Source organism: Pelmatolapia mariae, linkage group LG9 (assembly GCF_036321145.2).
Source record: "Pelmatolapia mariae isolate MD_Pm_ZW linkage group LG9, Pm_UMD_F_2, whole genome shotgun sequence".
Lineage (NCBI taxonomy): Eukaryota > Metazoa > Chordata > Actinopteri > Cichliformes > Cichlidae > Pelmatolapia > Pelmatolapia mariae.
The window spans coordinates 38,180,243-38,204,247 of record NC_086235.1 but is presented as its reverse complement, the minus strand read 5'-3'; the positions used below and the strand labels follow the sequence as shown (position 1 = coordinate 38,204,247).

Sequence of the window (24,005 nt, the reverse complement as noted above, 5' to 3'; positions counted from 1 at the left end):
TTTCCGCTCTCTGTGGTCTGCATTTGGGTCCTCACATAAACAGTCCAGACGATCTGCAAGTTGTGACAGTTGGTTGCGTTTCTAAACTCAGCATAACTGAAATAATGATGACATTATTCTAAATTTAGGATTTCTAGTTAAACCTTAAGATTACCATTAGTCACTGTGCAAGTGTACTGCTTTGTATAAATGAAGATAAGTGTAATCGTTAAATTGAGTAAGGAACATCCTGCACCACAGTGTGAGTCTTAATGTCCATGTGGAACAACGTAACTTAAAGCAGCATTTACCAAACTGTAACTGTAACACTCTCCATCCACACTGTCAGTGCTGATGCACTGATAAATAAATACTTGATGGCTGTTCAGAAGAAGGCGACATCCATCACGTTTAAACTGCATAGAAACATGTTTTTAGGTTTATCAGCTGCGCTCTAAATCAGAACACAGAGAAAGGGTCAAAGTCTTTATTGCAAAGCAGCCCAGAGGATCTTGTAAGAATATGCTGGGACTGTGGAGTGAGCAAAGCTGGGTGGTATATGGTCTGGTACTTTTCTACTTACGTTAGAGGGTGGTAGCTGCAGGGATAAGGTACAGGAAAGAGTTAGACTACTTATACTTACACTTATATCTATTATGGCCACTTCTGCAGGCTTCCCGTGTGGTTAGCATCTTTGCTACATGCTGCCACACGCCTCAGGAGTGACCACGCCCGTCGCAAGAAGGTCTTCCGTCTTCTGCAGAGGAAACTGGTGTGTACTTTAGTAGCAACACGTAGATGTCTTTACAGTACTGCTTTCTCTTACCACAGAGCAACAGCACAGTATATGCTAGTGTTTGACGGTGATCCCATATATGCACATAAGAAGAGGCGCCTGGGAATCGAGCTCAACATTGCAGAGAGTTGTTGTCATAATCCACCCCTTCTGTTCAAGGATGGTTGTCCACAGTGGACACAGAGAAGCCATGTCTGTCTACAATGGAAACATTTACATTCTTGAAAGAGTGACCTTTGACCTTTAGATGCGGATGTACAGCTTGCCCTGTCGAGGTGGCTCTTCTATGTTATTATTATTAGAATTCATTTTTAGTCTGACGGTCATATTGAGTAATGTTAGAAATACAATTGATTGTTTTCAAATTCAAATGTCTCCTGGGTCATTCTTTTAACCAGACAACAGGCTGGTCTTCACAGGTGGGCAGGCTTGAGCAGGTGAGGTCCTGGAGCCTAGAACAGGTGTGCCCACAGGAGGCGGAGATAAGACTTACTGAAACATTCAAAGAACAATTGGTGGATTAGTCAGTTACCAAAATAATCTTTAACTGCAGCCCTAGCTTCCAGTAAACTCCAATGTTGAGGTCTCCATTCTCCAGAAACAGCAAACTTTTATCGTTTGTGTCTGCCCTGGTTTATGTACACACACCTCTATGTTTCTATCCACTGAGCTGATGTGAACAGTGAACAGTTCTGATTTTGACCCAGGTGTCATCCACCTATCTGTGCCAGTGGCTAGGTGCTTTACTTTCCATGTAAAGGTTGGCTACGATGGGTGACACCGGGGAGCCATGGCACATCCATGTTTGTGTCTGTACTGTTTTTGTTCAGCTCATTAATGACAATAAGCAAGGTTTTCTCCCAGTGGTTACCAGCACTCCCCATAGCTTTGTGCCATCACAAAATCTCCTGCAAACATTAATGTAGAGATATTTCAGTCATGACAGACTGGCAAGGAGACTAATACTCATACTTAGTCCTCAGATATTCCAAAGCCAGGCAGGATATATAACTATTAGAAGAAGCTGAAGTGTGGACTTCATTTCATCATGATTCAATTCAGGACAAGGAAATGAGAGACTGAGACTGGGTGATAAGTGGTAACTGCTCAGAGATTGGTCTTCTGTGTTTACAGGTGGTCCTTGTCATGAAATACATTGTATTATTCTATCATCTTTATCATATAACTCCCTTCACCCCTGTCCTAGTTTTTTAACAAGGTTGGAGTGAAGGAGGGGGATCAGTGTCAGCCTACTTATGTCTACCCTAAAGAGGTGAAGATGTTGATACGGTCTGCCTTTCCAGAGGACATCTGTGACTATCCAGATCCCTGCCATGATACGGTGAGTGTAAACCATTTTTCCACAGTCCACTGTGGACATTGCCTAAATGCTCTATCACCAAAGACAGGTTTGTTTTCCCCCAAAAGTTGGTTCTGTTCTTGTGGACGAGGAGTTTTCAGCAGGAGAAACATTTCAGCACTCATCTAAGTGACGTCTTCAGTCTCAGCTGACTGCTGGTTTCCAGCCTTATAAACATCTACATTTGCATAATGACCTAAACTGGCACCACTGGGTCATGAGCAATGTTCCCTCTAAGCTGCACGCGTGCACGCACTGCTGGCACGGTATGTGCACACAGAAAATCTGTGTTGCGCACAAAAAAAAAAAATCTAACCTGAATTGAAATTAAAATAAATACGTTAACAATTGATTCTGTTTTGCAGTGTGAGTCAGTAAGTGACCGGTGACTGGCTGCTCCAGCCAATGATGCGATTCACATTCGTATATACGCAGCTAATCAACGTCGTTGACAGGCTACGACAGCGTCCTTAAATGCTGCTAATGTTTTAGCTAACAAAGGGGTGTGGCCGATGTGGAGTGCTGCTTATGTTGAACCTTTATAATAATGGCAAAACTAACGGGCAGTGGCAACAGTGGCCAAAGTAAAAAAGTTGGGAGAGAGCGCCAAAGACCAAGAGAAGAGGAACGAGCTGTCACTCATAAAGAAATCCAACCCTGAAGAAGTTAAAGTTCTCATCGACAATATTCTACTAGCCATCAAAATGAATTCTTCTATGCTGTCGGTTCAACAAATTCACGATCACATGGCAAAGTATGTGAGTATACCAGAAAGCTGGCGAAGCAAAAACGATGCCTTTGAGTTTGTGAATTCAATTAATGAAGTGCAGAATGAGACAATGTGTGAAGTTAAAAATGCACCTCGGCACACCCTGATCATAGATGAGAGCACAGACGATGAGAGCACAGAGCACAAAATGCTAGTCCTGCATATTAAATACAGGGAGGAAAATAACGTCACCATAAAACTGTGTTTGGTGGCATCACCCAGCTGACAGCATGCACGGCTCAGGATGTTGTGCAGGCAATAACTCAGTTTTACACCAAGCATGAACTAGACATGCTGACCTCCAATGGTGCCTCAGTAATGCTAGGAAAGCACCACAGAGTTGCAGCTTTATTAAAGCGGCAAATACCACACTTAACTGAACAACACTGTGTGGCCCATAGAGAGGACTTGGGCATTGATGATGCGTGGAAAGATGTACCTTTAATGCGTGATGTGGAAACTCTTCTTAGAGCTGTTTACTCCACTTTCTCTAGATCCACTGTCAAGAGGGGAAAATTGGAAGACCTAGAAAGGTTCTTGATGAGGATGCACTGTCATTCAGGCCTCTGAGTGAAGTGCGATGGCTGTCGCGTCACCAAGCTGTGAATGCTGTTCTGAGGAACTACACTGTGCTGGAAGAATACTGCAAGAGAGAATCCAGTGATAACAGAGATCCAGTGGCAAATTACTGTTACAAGAAGCTAACCAATTCAAACGTCAAGGTTACGCTCACCGCTCTGGGAGATGTTTTGGGTGAGCTGGCACACCTGTGTCTTTCTTTTCAAACCTGACTGTGATGGAGGAGCACTGCTTGGCAAGAGCAAAGATTGAGAAGTTGCGTTCCCAATACTTGACAGAGGAAAAGGATGTTAAGTGGAGTGACCGTGTCAAAGAGGCGATGAGGGCCTCATCTGCTGATGGCAGGAATACTGGTGAGATTACTCGTGTTATTCGTAAGCTTTGTGATCACGCTCGTTTTCCAGCGGATGAATTAAAGGAGTGGTCTGCATTTGACATTGAGGCATTGAACTCAGACATCAGCTTTGAGTATGGAGCAGCAGACATTGCCACGCTGGCAAAGAAGTATGAGGCCATTCTCCACCCTCCACATTCAGTGGAGGTCATAAACAGTGAATATTCTGATTTCAAGTACATAATGAGGCACAAACTTAAACATGGGTCAATCAGCACATTCTCAGATATGGTGGCTGCAATGCTAAAATGTGAGGAGCTAAAACACATCTCACAGCTTCTGGATATTTGTGCTACATTTCAAGCATCCAGTGCAGATTGCGAAAGAGGCTTTAGTTTAATGAATCATATCAAAACAGCATCCAGAAATCGTCTTGAGGTGGAGCATTTGGACCAGCTGATGCACATAAAGTAGAGCTGGGCGATATAAGATTTTTTCATATCACGATATGTTTTTTTCATTTCAGGCGATAACGATATATGTCACGATATAAGCCAAATTATAACGGCGCTGGCACGGCTGGCAGCCTTAACCCAATTTCCCTCGGGATGAATAAAGTATAATCAATCAAATAACTATATTTGTAAGATTTAAATGTGCCGTTGCTCACAAGTAAAATGTGAAATAATCTGCAGCTTGTCTTGATTTTACTATTTATTTCCCATAATAAGTTCAACAGGGTAGATGTACTTAAGGAACATGAGACTTCAGTTTCAGATAAATAAAGGCAAATATTGCAAACGACACAAAAGGCAGCCGCTAAAGCGTTTAAGTTTCAAAATAGAACAAACAAAACAGACTACTAAATTGTCAATTCCACTTAGAAACAAAATATTAATTCTAAAAATAAATCTTAGTTTGTTTTACAGAAGAACAGACAAAATTGACTAACTTTTGTCAATATCAAATAAACTGAGAACTAAAAGGAAATTCTCAATCTCTCCTTGTTGTAAAGCTTAGCTTTTCAAACAGTTTTAACAGTGACTTTAGTCTGACAAAAGCCGAATGACGAATTAGCGCTTTCAGTCAGAGATTGAGCATGCACCGGTTTATTGTATTTCCAGACTTGCTTTCGGCGCAATTTACAGTGTGCGCTACTCTGTTTTTTGTCAGACTTGAAATAGCTGAAATACCTTCACACTACGGAACTTCTATGGCCCTTCCGTTCGACAATCTCTCCGGCATTGGAACCATCATCGGTTTTTTTCTTCGGTAACCTTCGCTCACGCTCTCGGTTGATTTTTCTCTAGTCGGCACACTCATTTCCTCCATTACCCGGGCGGCACGGCGGCTGGCTGCTTCCCAAACAAATACACGTGCGCGGCTTGGCACTTGTGCTGTATGTAACAAGTCACGTGACGTGACGCTGTGGCTGTGATTGGTTCGGCTCTGCGCTACTTAATTTGGATTGGCTGTTCTTCTTTTCTTTTTTTAAGAGGACAAGAGGGATGAGGTCTATCGCAATAGTTTAATTTTTCTATCGAGAAAAAGTTATTTCGCAATACATATCGTTATCGTTCTATCGCCCAGCTCTAACATAAAGTCAAAGCTGCAAGCAGACGAGGCCATCAACCTGGACGACGTGAGAAGGACAGACGGGAAAAATAAGGTGAAATTTAAGCTCTTAATCAGTTTACTACTCATCTAGTGTCATTTATGTAGTTTCATTTATACTGTCACTAGTTTATGAGTATTAGAAATGCAAATAATTGTGTCATTATATACTGTATTTTGCAGACAAAGAGTTACAGGACAGTAGGACTGTCTCCCACACCGCAGTAGGACAGGAGGACCAGGAGCTTCACAGACTGGCTCATACTCATCATAACACAAGTCAGAGCTTTATAATAAAAATGTTAAGTTTCAAAATTGGAGTTTATAGTAGGCTTGATTTGGTTGGCAGTTCATGTTTTGCGATAGTTCAGATTAAATATTCATACTTCCAATAGCGTTGACATAGTGCACAGGTCATTAAAGAAACATTTTTGTAATTTTCACTGTAAGTGGGCTAAAGCTCTTAATTAAAGGTATTCTAACAGAAATGTAAATGCTGTCATTTGGCTCTTTTTATAAACCATGTAACTCTGATGGATGCGATGCTGGCGTGACCACATTGTACAATGTCGCTCACAGTGGTCCAAGGGACCGCTCAGGGAGTTTGTGTGTTTGCTCACACACATGAAAAATTAGAGGGAACATTGGTCGTGAGGTCAGGTTCATGATCAATAACACCATTAATGATTGTATAAGCATCTGTGAAGAGAGGAGGCAGCTGTAGACACAAACTTTTGAACCTACAGTGCAGTTCTGAGGTGGCGTGCCAACATCCACTCACATCTTGTGTCAGGTGACCTCAATAGGTCACATGACATGGCTTCACCCAAACCCTCTGCTTATAATGACCACACCTTTTTTCAAACCTTGGCTTGTGTGATGAGTCATGTGATCAATAGTGGCTCAGTGACCCAGGTGTTTAAAGTGTAGTAACCTGCAGTAGAGTTCAAACAGCTGTGAGTTGGAAGTGAAGAAGCTTTTGAGATGAGAGGTGAAACGTCTTCAGGAAACTTTTCTTTCCAAGCTCCACTCTAGTTTTCACAAAAGTAACCTGTGTTCAGATTGTGTGCCATCACTGAGTCCTCTTAGAAATGACTAAATACATCTGAATGTTTGTGATGTACGTACGCTACTATATGCTGTATGCCAGATGGCCGTTACTGTCTCCCTGTGGTTATAATTCCCCACTATAGTGACGTTTGAATGTGTTTCTGCAGGTGGTGTACATCACTGTGGAGGATCTGCACAAAGTTAAAATCATGTGAAGGATGCCTCTCTCTCCTCTTTTTGAGTTTGCACTGAAAGAGACCAGAGCAGAAAGAATGTTTGTGGATGTTGGGAAGATTAGTTCTGGGCGCTGTTACGTTTATTGTTAACATTTGTATTGTGCTGTTCAACATTAATAGCATCTTCTGCCACACAGTGTGTACTGATTGTTATATCTGCCACCTTTCTCAGGTCTGCATGTTCTGAGCTGCTCATGTGGTTCATGGGTGACAACTACAAGAACTGTATATAAAAGATGGATACAGCTACACTGGAGTCATCGATTGATTTCTGTGCTCTTTATTGACACTGTGTTATTTTCATATGTGGATAGAAAGTCATCCTGGTGAGGACATCCCTGTTCATGTGGACGTAGCAGAGACACATGAACAGAATCAGCTTTGTGGGATCTGGACAGAAGGTGTCGTGGCACAATACTGAATTGTTGGTGCATGCATGAAGCACAAAGAACAACAGCCTGTATCGATGCGTGTCGCGCAGTAAGAAAGCTCACACGACCAATACAGCTGCCGTGTTCGTGCAGTGAGGAGATGCCACGCTGTGTTTATACTGAGTGGAGGAGGGGAGACTGTCTTTGGTGCTGTTTGATTGGCTCATCATCACCTACTATACAATGGAACCAATGAGAAAACTTTTCTCCAGTGAGGCATGATTTAACCCCGCCTTCTCCCCTGACACAGACAAACCCTGTCATGAGCGCTCTACTCAGGTTACCTGCAGTAGCTTTTTTAATCCAGCAGATGTCACTATCATACAACACACTAACACAGTGTTGACACAGTGAGGGGAATGTGCCACGCACTTCACGAGGAATCAGATACCCACCACTAATGCTAAAATATAAGCTAAGGTAAGAAAGCTTGGTTTGCAAGCTGCATCCACACAGCATGTACACTTTTAGACCAAGTTCAGTGACTCAGATAGCAGAGGTGATGCAGCGCAGACGGTGAACACTGCAGAGGAGGAAAGTGAAAGAAAGGAAAATATTTCTCCAAATAAATACATCCATTTTCTTCCATACATCCTATTCAGCCTATCCAGTCTGTCATAGAGCCAGCACATACAGACAGGCATCATTCACACTGATGAGCAGTAGAATCCCATGGATGTTTCTGGACTGTGGGAGGAAGTTGGAGGACCCAGTTTCATCCTTCCATCCTCTGCTGCTTGTCCTTTTCAGGGTCATGGGGGGGTGGAGCCTATCCCAGCTGTCATAGGGCGAGAGGCAGGGTGCACCCTGGACTGGTCACCAGTCTAACACATAGACAACTATTCACACCTGTGGGCGATTTAGAGTTTCCAGTTAACCTGACCCCACTGACTGCATGACTGTGGGCTGTGGGAGGAAGCTGGAGAGAACCCACGTAAGCACGGGGAGAACATGCAAACTCCCCACAGAAAGACCCCGGCCGGGTGGTGGAGTCGAACCGTGCTGCCCTGTAAGAAGTACATCTTTGATTATTGAATCCATTTACTTGTTTCAATATATATTTTCAAACAGATTTTGAAATTTCTTTCTTTTAATTTGGAATTCAAAACTGGTTTTTGAAACGAGTCCCAAAAAGTTGATTCTGTTCATGTGGACGTGGCGTTCCCATCAGCTGGACAAGAACAGAGGACTACGGCAAACCCTCAGGAAATTCAACATTGTTAAACCTTTAAAACAAAAAAAAAAATAAAATAAAATAATGAAAAGTAATTTATATATGAAGCTAAAATTTAATAGCAATTGCAATAAAATGTTCACCTTTTCTACCATCACATTTGTGTGTCAGAAACAGCTGAGCAGCAGGCTTGGCTGATGTGAGGTGTCATGATCCTCGTCTGTGGATGTGGGAGTGTTTTTGTTTTCAGTAGACTTACAGAGACAGTTAGGAGAGTCATTTCATTCAATACAGTACTCTTAAGTGGCAGTCCAACTTGGATCTTCTTTTAATACTCAGGGAGTTTTTGCTGTTCTTTATAACTATAGAATGTGTTGAGAGTGGGCAGTGTACGGAAGCGTAGAGCTGCCACCCAGGCAAAAGAAAAATAGAAGTATATCACGTTATAACGGACACGTTATAATGGATCACGGACACATCTAAAAACTGCAGGACACCGGCCCTCGAGGCCTGGAGTTGGACACCCCTGCTGTACATGAAGATGACGCTCTGTCATATTTAACTTGGTGCTGAATATCGCTGTGGACCCATTCCTGTGTACTCTGAGGACTAGGAAACTTTGTGATTCTGTCAGAGTCGAGTGTGTGGCACCTCTGCTGAGGCATTTTTCATTACATGACCCAGAGTGGATAATCTCTTCAGTATTCCTACTGAGGAAATGTGAGGGAAGGTTACCATTTACATTTATATATACCACACCTTCTCCAACAGGAACCAAGGAAAGTGACATATCTGTCTGCTACAGTACAGAGCTGCAGTTCATTTAACAGAAAATGCTTAGCAGACAAATTCTAAACTTAAAGTCAAACCGCTATTTTTCAGCTCATTGATGTGGAGGCTCTATGGAGAGCATCTCTGAGCAGTATCTCATTGATGACGATGAATGTGGTAAGGCCTCAGTGTTGTGCCTCAGTGTTCTGCACCATCTTCAGCTGGAGAGGTTCCTCCACTAAGCCCTTAAGCTTCTTAAGACACACAGCTCCACTTAATTAGAGTAAATGAAAAACAGCACTTAAAATGTACGATTTTAGTGCAACAGTTTGGTTGGAATACTTCTGATTATTTTACGAAAGAGTTATCGTTATAACCTCCATATTTATTCCATCAGTTTTAAAGCCAACAGGCTTCTGTGGGTCTTGGCTCTAAACATGTAGTTTAAAGATTAAGTGAAGAGTTAGATCACAGAGCCAAAGCTTTGGCCTTCATTGGAGTTCATTGGTTCTCATTCATGAAATACTCTGATAGATGTATTTTAACCAGATTTGATGTGAATATCTTTTTCTTCATTTGAAGAAAACCTGAGCAGTTGTTCCAGTAGCACTTACAGCTACACTCTGGCAAAGGCAAAAAACTGTTTTTGAACGTGGTTGGGTTGTTGAACTGCATAAGCAGCGCCATCACTGCTGAGGTGGGACGCAGTGAGACAGTCATTTGGAATTTCTTAAATGATCCTGAGGGTTATGGAACAAAAAAGTCAAAAATGTCACCAGCGCTGAGCTGGAGGATCCAGTTGGCTGCCCGTCAAGACACTGGACGATCCTCGACCCAAATTAAGGCCGTTACTGGTGCCCACCGCAGCCCCATAACCATCAGACGGCATCTGAGACTGAAGGGGTTCAAAAACATAAAACGTCTTCAAAGGCCTCGTCTCCTTGAACGCCACAGAACTGACCGTTTGGACCAAACATGGGACGTTGAAAGGTGGAAGAAAGTTTTATTGTGTGATGAGAACAAATGTAACCTTGATGGTCCTGATGGTTTCCAACATTACTGGCATGACAAGCAGATCCAACCTGAGATGTTTTCTGCGCCCACAGTGGAGGGGGCACCATAATGGTCTGGGGTCTTTTTCCTTCAGTGGAACAATGGAGCTTCAGGAGGTGCAGGGGCGTCAAACGGCCGCTGGCTGTGTCCAGATGTTGCAGAGAGCATCCCTCATGACTGAGGGCCCTCGTCTGGGTTTTTCAACAGGACAACGCTACAGTACACAATACCCGCAGGACAAGGGACTGCTTCCAGGAGAATAACATCACTCCTCTGGACCATCCTGCGTGTTCCCCTGATCTAAATCCAACTGAGAGCCTTTGGGGATGGATGGCAAGGGAAGTTTACAAAAACGGACAACAGTTCCAGACAGTAGATCCCCTTCATGCAGCCATCTGTTCCCACTTGGAGAAATGTTCCCATCACCTCATGGAAAGGCATGATTAAGTGATTAACAATAACGGTGGAGCTGCTCATGACTGAGTTCATGTTTGGATCTTTGATTTCTGTTTTGGGGGGTTTACGGGGGGTTGTTTTTTTGGAGGTGTGGTCCTAAACTTTTGATTAGCTGTAAAACAGCCTGTTTCAGTTTAAGTGTTGTTTTCAATAAACTGCATGCTCAAAAAAACGTTTTGCCTCACTACCATTTCTTCTTGTTGGATGTTGAAGCTCTACTTGGAACCTTGTTAAGATCCAACCATGCAAATTTTGCATGGTCAAAAAGGTCTTAAACTTTTGATGGGGACTGTATAAACCATCTGGAGCAGGGTTTGCAAACGCATTTTACATTGCAAGCACATCTAGCTGTCTTTGATCATATGTGGGTCACAGCAATGAAACTGCCAGTGTTCAGAAGTTTAACGACACATTTAGTCCCTGGAATATCTTGTATACAAAATGAAGTGCTATTTTAACAGAAAGAAATCTGTCAGCACGACTCTTTGGCTATAATTTTAAGAATTAAATGAGAAAATTACAGAAATCTATGGCTTAATTACTTCTGTGTAGCATGAATGGCCATGGGGGAGGTCTTTATCATTAGGAAAAGCTGTAAAACCTCCAAATTGCAGTTAAATTTTCTGTTTTCCTTCACATTTTCCAAAGCCATCCAGTCAGCGGGATTTAAGTCCTGCTGAACCAATTATGACCCCCGGGCCTTATGTTTGACACCCTGATCTTAGAGTGTCACACGCTGATTTGTGCCAATTTGTACTTTTATAGTTTTGAAAAGCAATTTATAGCAGACCCAACCAACAGACCTTTGTGTCTACCATGCACATTACAGTCCCATGTCCTTGAGTTACGTGCAGAGATCACGAGCTTCTCTGTCTGAAACCGCAGCTCTGTATTTATAGCAGGGCTTCTTAGTGTCTTTCCTTGTTATTTAGAGATCAAGGTGTACCTGCTGCTTTGAGGCTGGACTAAGCTCTGGCTAATGTAGAGTAACCACACCCCTGAAACACTGCGAAACAGGAAGGATTGCTCTTTCCACTGTCTACGGTTATCTTGCTACAAGACTTTCTGTTAATGAAATCTGTGTGTGTAAAAGAACAAAGGGGTGGAAGATCAAACAAAGACATTAACAAACACTAATTCTAATCATGGACAAAGCAGAGGAGTTCAGGAGGGATCTTTGAAGATGTAGTACTGGGAAAGAGAAGAGCTTGGACACATGTATGTAAATGCTGGTGTTCGAAGTGTTAATGTATGTGAGCCACACCATGGGAGCTGTACTGAGCTGGTTTGCTATTCGCGTTTGTGCTCTGATGCTGCACAGCGGTGATGCACTGAAGAAATGGAGAGTAAGTGCAACCTGTGACCTTTAACAGAATTTAGTATGTGTGAGTGTGGACTAGCCTGATGCTTCAAACAGAAATGTTTTTACAAAGTAACAATGATATGGAGACATTTCATGCTTGTGGTTCTTCAAAGAGCTGACAGTGCAGACATGTATGAACAATAAGACTACAGACTGTTATATGGCAGGTCTACTGTGCAGAAAAGCATAAACAAAGTTTATTGACCGTTACTATGAGCTCTGTCTTATCTGTGGCAGAGGCAAAGCAATATAAACAAGAAGAAGATTGGCTAACATAAGCATTTGATCCTGATATTTGTTAAACTGACCTTAAGTGGCAGCAGACAAGATTCAAGATTATTTATTTGTCACCTGCATACGAGTACGGCACACAGTGAAATATAGCCTGACATGCTCCTCGACTGTGCAAAAAAGGAGAGAACCAGTACAACAGTCAGGAGCCTTCAGCTGCTCCTGCAATTCGCTCCACTAGCTGTTCGTAAAAATGACTCTCTCCATTTTCAGATGCACTTGTTTAAACTAGCTTAGTCAGTCTGATTGATGAGTTTTCAAGATGACCTTGAGTGTTATGAATGGGTCTAAAACAAAAAACAGGCTGATGTGCAAAGCTTTGCATAGCACAATGCTAGTACCATGCTGAAATAAACGCAGATAGGATTTTGCACACAATTTAGCGGAATACAAAACACTGTGTGTGTGTGTGTGTGTATATATATACAACTCCAATTGGTTATTTGTACTATGCTTTCATTTCAGAGTGCAATGAGACATTAAACTGCATAGTTTTCAATAACAACCTGGACCGGTAGTGTATGAAATGATAGATATATGTCTGTGTGTTCGTGCATTGGTTTGTTACTCAACCTCATCTTCTTTAATGTCTCCACAGCCACAGGAAGCCCCTGACGACTCTCACAACCTCTCTGCAGGAATGGACTCAGAGGAGAGGGGGTTTGGCACGGTCTCCCTGAAGTGGTGTGAGCAAAGCACAGGAGATGGGGAAACATTTGAGTATTTTGACTCCTGCTCATGGCACAGCGACATCCTGTCAGATTTTAGTGGGGAAGGAGAGGATTCTGTGGACGCTTTGCTGCGACTGGAGGATGCCTACATTTTTCGACAAACAGTGGGAGTCGGCGTCTGCAGTGGGCACACTAAGGCTCGACGCAGAGAATCAGTATCAGCAAAGGACAGCCACCGAGATGTCACAGAGACTTATGTCAAACCATCTACTTACAGCATGAAAAAAGGACCAGAAAACTGTGTGGCACCAAATCTTCCTTTGAAACTGAGCAAAAAAGACCTTTTTTCAGTTGAGATCCAACCCCATTTAAACACAGAGAAACTAAAAGAGCAGTGCAGCTTACAAACTGTTGTTACAGGCGGCACGGAGCCATGTAGTCTGCATATTCAAAAGCAACACAAAACAGAGACATTTGATGCAAAGGTAAACACTTCAGACACTCAAGTAGTGAAGTTGCTTGTACAACCTGAGGACAACAGTGGGAACAGACTGAATAGAGACTAGGAAACACAGGACAGTGCTGTGGAGACACAGCAGCAGCATTATGCACATAAAAACAAGACACATTCACAGAAACAGATTGAAAAAGAGAAGAGAAGGCATGTGGAGTAAAATTAGAAACATGTATCGTTGAGGATGTAGAAGTACAAAATCCTGAGCTGCTCAGCACTTATGTGTAAATAACAGTTCCTCTTATTCTAAACAGGGAAAACATTTACAGGGTGCAATCAGTGACCAAAGTCAAATACAATGTGGAAAAATGCACAGTGAAGACAAAACAGACTTACGTGAGAGTGATATAACATGCATGATAAAAACAAGAGTAACAATACCAATGCAGCAGTTCCTACCTTCAGAGATATCAGAAATATGCAGACATGTGACAGTATTTCTACATCACCACACTCTCACAGCATTGAATCCAAACACCATAGAAGAACATGGCACAAAGACAGTTCATGCATCACAGAATACAAAGTCACAGCTGATATATGCACCCAATCCATAATTAACTGTATTTGCACGTAAGGTGGATATTTGCTGTTCACAAACTCTGTTTGAAGAGATCCCCAGCAAATAACTGTCAGAGGGCCGTCCTTCGGTTTGTGCTACTGTAACAGAGCCCCAGGCATGGGTGCTGGGTGGACTTTGAGTGTGTAAGCACTACAATAGAGGCAATGATCTTGCATGATTTTTTTCCTCGATCCTTTTTCTATAGAGACCACAGCCTGCTTTCCTTCTGATACCTGTCCTCTAAGGTGTCTGTAGTCCCCGTCAAGGTGGCTCTTCTATGTTGTGCTATACATTTGTGGAGTGGATGTTTGGTTTCTCCGATGTACAAGTCTAAGCACTCCTCACTGCACTGCAGAGCATACACTGTTGCTTAGTTTGCGTTTGGGAAATTTGTCCTTGGCATGAACCAGTTGTTGCCTGAGTGTGTGGCTGGGTCTGATGTGCACTGGGATGTCGTGCTTGGAGAAGATTCTCCTGAGTTTCTCTGACAAACCTGCTACATAAGGGATGACAGTGTTGTTCCATTTGTCATTCTGTTTCTCACTAGTTGGTGTCTGACCTCCTTTCGTGTGCATCTTTGCACAGTTGGGGTTGTTGTGAAAATTCAGTGCATTTGCTCCAGGCCCAGGAATGTCAACAGCGCCTGTACAACACAGGACTCAGGGAATTTTACTGGGAGAAAAAGTGCTTGTATTATTCCCTTCTTCAAGTTCAAAGTTGCTCACCGAGTGGCAAGGACCCTTTGTGGTCACATGGTGAGTGGGCAACGTTGACTATGAAGTGGTACGGTCACACAGCTATATCACCTCAAAGTCCTAAAAGCATGGAGAGAGGCTGAAACTGCATCTCTGGTGAGCCTGGTTAAGGAGATATATGAGCTGGGGCTGGAGGTGCCAAATTCCACCACTGTGGCCTCCCTCCGTTGTAATAACCATTTTACACAGAGAGCAGGTGTTGCTCCACTGCAACAGTCGCTTGCTGATGTGTTCTCCCCCTTCTCCGGCCATAACAGTCTCATAGAGAAGCATTGTGAAACACGGCCTGGCAAGATGTGGTGTTCAAGACCCTACAGGTTACCTGAACATAAAAGAACTGGCTGAAATTGGGGTGATAGAAGAGTGAACAGTGCAGTGTAGCTCCATAGTTCTTGTGGTAAAGAAAGATGGGTCTATACCAGGGGTGTCAAACTCCAGTCCTTGAGGGCCAGCGTCCTGAAACTTTTACGTCACCCAACTGCAACACACCTGAATAAAATTAGTAGGTCATCAGCAAAACTCTATAGAGTTTGACTGCATGCTGAGATGGCAACCCCTGACCCTACCCAAGTAATTTAAATAAGTGTAAGTATTTGGAAAAATGTACTCCTAAAAGTACTCTAATAGCACCGTGTTCATTCACTCATGAGCTGCTGTAACATGAATCAAATAGCTGAATTGGCACCTCAGCATGCAGTCAAGTTCTATAGAGTCTTGCTAATGACCTAATTTTATTCAGGTGTGTTGGAGCAGGGACACATGGAAAAGTTTCAGGACACCAGCCCTCGAGGACTGGAGTTTGACACCCATGGTCTATGTTTCGACTACCGTAAGGTGAATGAGGCGTCACAGTTTGATGCCTACCACATACTCCGGGTCGATGAGCTCCTGGACCGGTGGGGCACGGCTCAGATTCCATTGTCTGGAGAGTCCAAGGGAAAAACGACCTTCTCCACGCCGTACGGCTTGTACCAATTCGTGACTCTTCCTTTCGGCTTGTTCAGAACCCCTGTCAGCAGCACCTCATGGACCAGGCCACTGCTCCCCACACCTAACTTTCCCCTCACGTTTACACTGCAGATGCACGCCTCGAACAGAGGACTGGGGGCTGTTTTGTCCTAGTAGGTAAGGGGGGGTCGACTGCCCAGTTCTATACATCAGCTGCAAACTGACAGAGCGGGAGAGTAAATACAACACACTGGATGAGGAGTGCCTGGTGATCTGGTGGGCAGTGGATTCTCTTCATTATTACCTCCTGGGATGCTCATTTAGCCTCTGCTCAGATCATCCCCCACTACAGTAGCATAAAGGATGCCAATACCTGGATCACCTAGTGGTATCTGGCTTTACAGCCCTTTAAATTCAAGGTGGTCCATAGGCTGGGGGCACAGATGGCTGTGGCTGATTTCCTCTCCTGCTTATGGAGGGGACTAGGTTCGGTTGGGTGGCTGCACTGGGCGGTTACTCAGGGACAGTGTGACGGGAGTGTTGTTTATGGTTCCGCTGCAGGGGAGGGTTGGTGCAGCAGGCTCCAGAGGCAGTGCCAAGGAGGCTGGTAGAGCATTTGCACCTCGTTGAGTAATCACATCTAACCCTTTTTCAGTGACACTGGGACCTGAAGAGAGAGGGGTGTGATGACTGCTGGAAAGCTGTCAGGCCAGAGACAGAACGTCTGAAAAGAACATCAGCTCTGTTAGTTATAATAAAAAGCTTTTTATGAGCACATTGAGTGTTGCAAATACTGACTGGGGTTAGAAGTGGTGCTGAAACCCAGCTCCGCTGCCTGCGTATTGTAGGATCTACTTTACTGTCAGGGCTCGGCCGTCACAGACGAGTGACTGATGTTGCACAGTTCTTTAACTAATAATCTAAGGCGCTTGGACAGAAAGCAACTGGACTTCTTTAAGTTTTTTGAAGATGTGCTTTCTTCCATTTGTGCAATACTTTCTTTCCCAAGGTGGCCAAAGTGCTTGCACAAAAGGGGGTCATATGATTGATTGATTGATTGATTGATATACCTTTATTAGTCCCACAAGGGGAAATTTCATGTTAAGGCTGCCGACCTATTGCACGCAATGGCGGCGCCATCTTACCCTCCAACCATACATACATTACACAAAAACATCACATGGGGAAGACAGGTCAGAGGGGTATAACAATTGTCAGGGAATTCTCTGTTTTCTTTGTATTATTGTAGGTTCTTTAGCTTTCAACATAAAGTGCCTTGAGACAGCTGTTGTTATGATTTGGCGCTATATAAATAAAATGAAATTGAATTGAATTTAACTAGGGAGTCCACGGCATATCCATGTTTTTATCTGTTGTATTATAAATATGTGATAGGGAGGCAGAGGTCTGGTGTGCAAATCTGATCGGGGTAAACAACAAAAGACACTATTCAAATATTCATGCAGGTGGGAGAGGCTTTTGAGGTTGTGTGTTGGCTGCAAAGCAGTGATAGAAAATGTCTTTGAAACACTTTAATAATGAAAATAATCATTTAATGACCCAGGGATGACATATGCAAAGAAAAGAGAATTGGTCCAAGCATTAAACCCCGAGGGACTCCATAATTATTAGCCCCCTTATGAAAATGATGCATTTCTGAAGTATTTCCAAAGCACTGTTAAACAGAGTAACGAGTTTTTCACATAACTTTTGCAAAAATTGTAGTTTTATTTTGGATGTTTACATTACACATGCACACACGCATGCACGCATGCAATTAATTGACTGGTTTTTTCATGCCAATATATATCACAAACACATGTATACAAATGAAGACCATGATAGCGTGCATGCAAGAAGTAGCAGAATGAGGAGCCCTAAAAAGCAGTCATCAAGATCCACTTATTTCCAAAGTGGATATTTTTTTAAACAAAAAGAAATACATTTATTTCACAAAAATCCCAAAACTGACGGGCCCTCCTGATGATAGTACTCAGCTGTGTGTCCTTTGGTGGGATTCAAGCTGGGACCAGTCGATAAGCTTCACTTTGGTCTTCTGGAGACAGCCGTTCACCAGGAAGGACGTGTGTTCTTAGTTGTTGTGTTAGTAGAAAAAACAACCTTCCAGGGATGGTTTTATAAGCAAAGGAATGACAGCAGCTGTTTTAAAGCTATCTCCAACCCGATTATAGAGACTGATTGATACTGGAGAGGAGCCAGAGGTAGATGACAAGGAGAACCCCATTATGGAATTTGGGAGGAATAATATCCATTGGATATATGGATTGGAAATACAAACTTGGATAACACTCAGACAACAGGGTAGGCTGGGGCACTTGGACAGGACATGGACATTGGATGACATGGCAGGAAAACCAGACAGAGAGCAGAAGTAAGAAGTCTATTGATGGAAGAACTCAGGATTGTTCTTGGTAATTAAGCCAGAGAATCAGGATGTTCTTGCATCTTTCAGTCGGTTGAGCAAGATTAAAAACTCCTTCATGTTCTCATAGTGCAGAGGTAGGTAGGAAAAGCCTTGTCCAGGTCCCAGCTCACTGGAACGATTGGTAACCCTTCAGCCTTCAACCCACATGAGTCACATAAAGTGACTCAGATTGAAAATGCATACTTACATCGCTCTGTCATTATTTAACCAACACTCCTCCACATGTTGTCTCTCGAACACCCATTCATGCTTTTTTTGTTTTGTTTTTCAGTGTCGTTCAGGTTTGTCCAGTATGTGATTGTTACATGTTAATGATCCTCATCAGGGTGCCAATGAACAGTGATGATAATAAAACATGCACTATTTCCACAGCTAGATGCTGGAGTCCCCCTGGAGCCCATCAAGGCCCACTGCTTCTCCCACAGCACCCCCATCGGTCTTGACTGCTTGGGCAGGAGGAGACAAATCTCTTATTCCTGTAAGTACCGACTCTGGTTCTGTTGGGTTTAGATTCTGCTGTCTTATTGTGACTGAGTGTCCGAACCTGTGCAGCTTTAGTCATCAGATCATGTCTCTGTTCAAAAAATGTCTATTTATTTCATAATGGGGTGCCTGTCTGAGTGTTTTTCAGCTCTGCTGACAGAGACTAATGAGGAATGACTAAGCTTACTTTCTGAATGTACCTGATCACTGTTTTTCAGCTTTATTTTAATTTCACAGGGACTTCCTGTTATGTAAAGAGGCACTGATGCCATTAAATACGAACATATAAGGCCTCATGCATATTTTCATCATCTCTTTCTAACTATGTTTTTCATCTATCATCTTCCTGAGCCGTTGTTTTCCTACAGCTGCCACCATAACTAGGACTATCAAAATGTAGGAGTAAGAAAACAAAGTTCAGTTGACTTCCATCTGCAGTCTAGTGGCCATTAGAACACGCCCACCACACACCTCCAGCCAGGTAACAGCAGATATTTAGGTATAGATTTTTCTGCCTGGCTTTGAGAGTTGATACAGCTGAATCACATTCCTCTACTAAAAACGGTAGAGGATATTCACGTTGGAACACTTTACCTGTATCTCTCATGGGGAGGGTTACATCATTTAGAATGATAGTTCTGCCTAAAATCAGCTGGTTCAAGTCAAATTTAAATCTTAGCATTTTTATAGAAGAACAAACCATCAAGACTGAGTTTAAAAACTTTACAAAAGGCAGAACCCAATGGGATAAAACAAATGAGAGCATATTAGTCAAGACTGAAACTTTATTTCATTTTAATAGTTCAAAATTTGTGCAATAAATATGGAATCAGCAACAGTAAATTTCTTGAATATCAGCAGTTAAAATCCAACACACAGAAAAATATGTAGTCCCAGTTAGCTGAACTTAAAAACCCTACATGTTCAAGAGAATGTTTTAATCTTTGTACCCCAAACCTTTATCACAACTGTTGTTGTCAAAAACTGATGACTCGGCAAATGTCTTCATCCACGCAGAACCTCAAACAAGCAACAGCTTACACAGTGCACAAGTAAAAACACTGTAGAGGACAAAGGATGATCCAAATTGGTGTTACACAGTCAAACATGTGCACCCACTGTGTAACTCTGAGGTAGAGCTGCTGTGCTCTATGGTCTTCTATGCTGTTCAGAGGTTCTGGCAGAGGATATGTGAAGACCTGTTCAGCTGTCAGTGGAGGTATCCCAACCTCAGCCAGACTGTGCATTTAACTGAAGTAAGTGGATCGCCTGTTTAATCACACACAGTTCTTACTGTGTCTCTCTAAGAAAGCTAACCTCATAGATTGGACATTTAAAAATGACTTCTGTATTGTTTAATACAGGAATTTATTTCTAGATGACATTAGTGGAGATAATGTCTGTCTCCTCAAATAATCAATAATGATGGATTGCATTTATATAGCGCTTTTCTAGGCACCTTTACAATTCCACTATTCATTCACACACTGGTGGAGGCAAGCTACAGTTGTAGCCACAGCTGCCCTGGGGCAGACTGACAGAAGCGAGGCTGCCATATCGCGCCATCGGCCCCTCTGGCCAACACCAGTAGGGTAAAGTGTCTTGCCCAAGGACACAACGACCAGGACAGAGAGAGCAGGGGGATCGAACCGGTGACCTTCCAGTTACAGATGAGCTTCCCAATCCCCTGAACCATGGTCATCCCTGAATCAATAAGTTCCATTAGTGGGTGTGGTCAGCTACAGTGTTGTCTCTCCATATGCCTGACACTTCTGTCATGTATGTGTTTTTGATCTAGTTGTTGTTGGTGGGGGGCCCGGGTGGGTGGCGTGTGGTCTGGGTCCCTGTGGTGGTGGATGCTGTCCTTGGGCTGAGTGGCTAGCTTCTTCGCCAGGGCTTCAGGTGCGGGATCTGGGGCTCTGGTGCCTGGGGTCTCCTGGTGGAGGCCCTGTCTATGGTGGTACTCCAGGGCATTGTTATTGTGGGCCCTGGATCCATGTTTTTTCTTAAAGGTGCAGGAGTTGGCCATGGACAGTGTTGGGGAGTAACGGAATACATGTACCGCCGTTACGTATTTAAAATACAAAATATGAGTAACTGTATTCCGTTACAGTTACCGTTTAAAAAGGTGGTATTTAGAATACAGTTACTTTGTTGAAATAAATGGATTACACGGCGGTACTTTCCTGTTTCATATTGTCGCGGGTCAGGACTGTTTGGGTTTGTTTGACAGCTACGCTCTGTTGTTCCAGGCGGCAGCGTTACGGTTGCCATGGTTACAGGGTGACGCTCTCTCTCTCTGCGTGTTTCCTGGGTGAGAGAGCGCCTTTTTGTTGTTGTTGTTGTGCTAAGAATGCTACAGAATGTAGCCTCATGGGCAGTGTAGTCCGTGCTGCAGCGAGAATGGACTGCCATACACGTTATGTGTCTGTGAGCGAGGGAGGGAGAAAAAGGAAAAGTCCGAGCTGTCACGGAGCAGAAACGGGAGCTGGAAGCATGTAAATATAATAATAACCACCGCAGCCAAGAAGAGTGCCTGACGAGCCCAGCTGTAAGTAAGCTATTAAGACTCGACTGTACACTGTGTTCGTGTTTTCCTCCGAAACAATAAGTTCCGTTGGAGCAGCCTTTCAACGCCTCTCTCTGTCTCTGCTAGCAAAGTTGACCCAGACAGCAAAGTAAAGCTAGTTTTCAGCTACGAGCCCGACACGAACCCGACGTATTAGCCAGAGGTCCCTTTACTACGGTTCGGAGCCGCGGACCTTCAGTAACAGTAATAAATCACAGTTGTAAAAAGCATGATAATATATTAAGTAATCCAAAGTATTCAGAATACGTTACTCTCATTGAGTAACGTAATGGAATACGTTACAGAATACATTTTGGGGCATGTAATCTGTAATCTGTAGTGGAATACATTTTAAAAGTAACCTTCCCAACACTGGCCATGGATGGCACTTCTCTGTGTGCTAGTATGCTTTTATTACATTTTCTCCTTTATATTACACATGGACTGTAATAAGAAACACTACTAATAAAAATTAATAATCAGGTAAAAGAAACACATGAAGAAGAGCAGTCTATAGAGAATTTATAGAGCTCATGTTTGGCCTGACGTCACATTCTGCTGGACAGGACAGGCTGAAACAAAGCGAATGTAAACTTCACTGTGCTCCTCAGAGCTGGTGCCTCTTATCAGCATTGGTCCTTCACTGCTGTCTGTCACTAACAGCTCGCTGAGGTAAGGTTGGATTCCATCCTATTTTCAAAATGCCGAGGAACAAACCAAACTAAAGAAGCTTTACTGACAATTATTGATCTATTATGAAATTGCCATTGATTAGTAGAAAAATAATCAAATCTTTACTCAACAAATGACAGATTTGTTTATCCTTTTCAGTCTTGCTTTCAAAAGCAGTACTCATCTGAGGCTGCTGTTGAAGGTCTATAATGATGTTTTGAAGCACAGCAGTGGTGAATCTAGAAAACTTTACATGTGGGAGGCAACGGAAGGGCAAGAGGTCTAGGCAGGGGGGCACATGCTCTGCAGTGAAGTTTGCAAATCCCTGATATGTAAATATCCACAAAAACTCTTTATTGTTGGTGTGTTCCACCAGGTTCAATCTGGGGTCCACTCTTGTTTTCTTTGTACATGCTGAGCCTTTCAGTCTGTAGACAGCCCACACTGCAGCTACATTTAGTTTGCTCTGTGGAAAAGCAGCTCAAACTGCTTTTTTTTTTAAAGAGGCTTACGATTATTATTATTATTATTATTATTATTATTAATTTAACTGTTTATTTTATTGAATCTTATTGTCTTTTTATTGTCTTTTATGACATCGTATATTCTTATTTACTCTTTTTGTGTACAGCACTTTGTTGCTGTTTGTCTGTGAAAAGATTCAACTTTAATTACCTTCTCACTTATTTAATATGCATTTGATTATCTCCTAAAGAAAAGTGGTGGGCTTTTAAAATCCATATATTTACTTATTCCAGATATATGAACAGTATGTCATGTTCCTCTCCAGCATTTACACTAATGTATATTATTTTTAGGTTTTCTACAGAGAAGCATCCACACTTGCTCAGAGCGTGTGTGGGTATAATGTTTGACATTGCTGTGTAGTTTAATATCAGCCCTTTTCACTCCCATGTCATTGTCTTTTATCCCCGTCACTGATACATTTGAATTGTTTCCACAGGCTGTTGGGTCAAAGCACTGAACTCTGAGACCAGGTACCACATACAGGTGCCATCCAGTGATGTCTGGTTTTACCTTGTCTTTGGTAGTTAGTTTGAAATGTGTCAGTGTTGGGTTGGTAATCATTCATGTACGTATGAGGATACAACAGAATCATTCAGGTCATTCTGAAGTCACGAGTTTTTTATAAGTCAGAGTTGAGACCCTTACTCGACTCAAGAAATCTCACAAATGAATGTTTTATTTTATTTATCGCTGAATTTGAAGCTGCAGTTACAAATGACCTAAAACATTTTTGCACAATATTATCATCTGAAGTTTGGTTTGATCTTTAGAAAAATCTGTCTATGTTGGGTTTTTTTTCTAGACTCTGCTATTATTAGGATATAAATTTGTTAATTATGCTCAAAAGGTCACAGTTTGAGTTTGATCTCTTTAAAGGGAACTTTTGGGTCAAATTATTTTTTTCAAAATCCCAAAACAAATGATGTTGACATGCATGAACAGTTGCTGTGCCCTCACTGCAGGAGCTTGGGCTAGCCTGTCACCCAGCCCACTCTGTCTTCCTTTTAAACTGACAGTTTTCTGCCCAGCTGGACGTCACTGGGGTTTTGGTGCAAATATGCTCTAAACAGGTGGATTATTTACATTTTTGTTCAGGGAACTTTAAACACAGTATCAATAGACACTACAGTTACAAATGATAAGACACTGAGCCCTTTCAGTCTACTATGGAGACTAATGCTTTAGTATTGATATATGAAATACTTGTAGTTATTTCATATGTTGCACTTCCTTTTTGGTGTAAGTAGAAAGCGTGTCTTTGCAGTTTTCAGTCTTTGCATACAGCAGGACCTGTTCTGACCTGTTCAGTCAGGGTCCATTTGTTTCACACCTCTGATATAACCCTCTATATTAAACAGCATCATGTGTATACTATGCCTTATTTACAATGGTAGGAAACCCAGTTTGGCTTAAAAAAGTCATGAGTGTTTGCATGTGCATATGTTTCTGCTTTATCGTATGTTTTGGAGAGCAGGGGAATATAAACTGGAGACTGCGGGAGGGAAACCTTAATGGATTCTGCACCATTAGTGAGCCATCCAGGCTATCTGTAGCAGGCAAATGACACGATCGAGTTGCAGAAACCCCCCTGCAGGACCCCT

The 24,005-nt window shown here is 42.6% G+C and overlaps 1 protein-coding gene across 1 annotated transcript in view; it reads left to right on the top strand.

The window, feature by feature from the left end:
- The first annotated feature begins 11,615 nt into the window (after positions 1-11,615).
- Positions 11,616-24,005, top strand: part of arhgef4 (Rho guanine nucleotide exchange factor (GEF) 4) — a 91,354-nt gene continuing 78,964 nt past the window's right edge. The window contains exons 1-3 of the mRNA XM_063484519.1: positions 11,616-11,948; positions 12,855-13,412; positions 18,525-18,630. Coding sequence (XP_063340589.1) covers positions 11,829-11,948; positions 12,855-13,412; positions 18,525-18,630 — 784 coding nt within the window. The 5' untranslated portion in view covers positions 11,616-11,828. The remainder of the gene's footprint in view (positions 11,949-12,854; positions 13,413-18,524; positions 18,631-24,005) is intronic.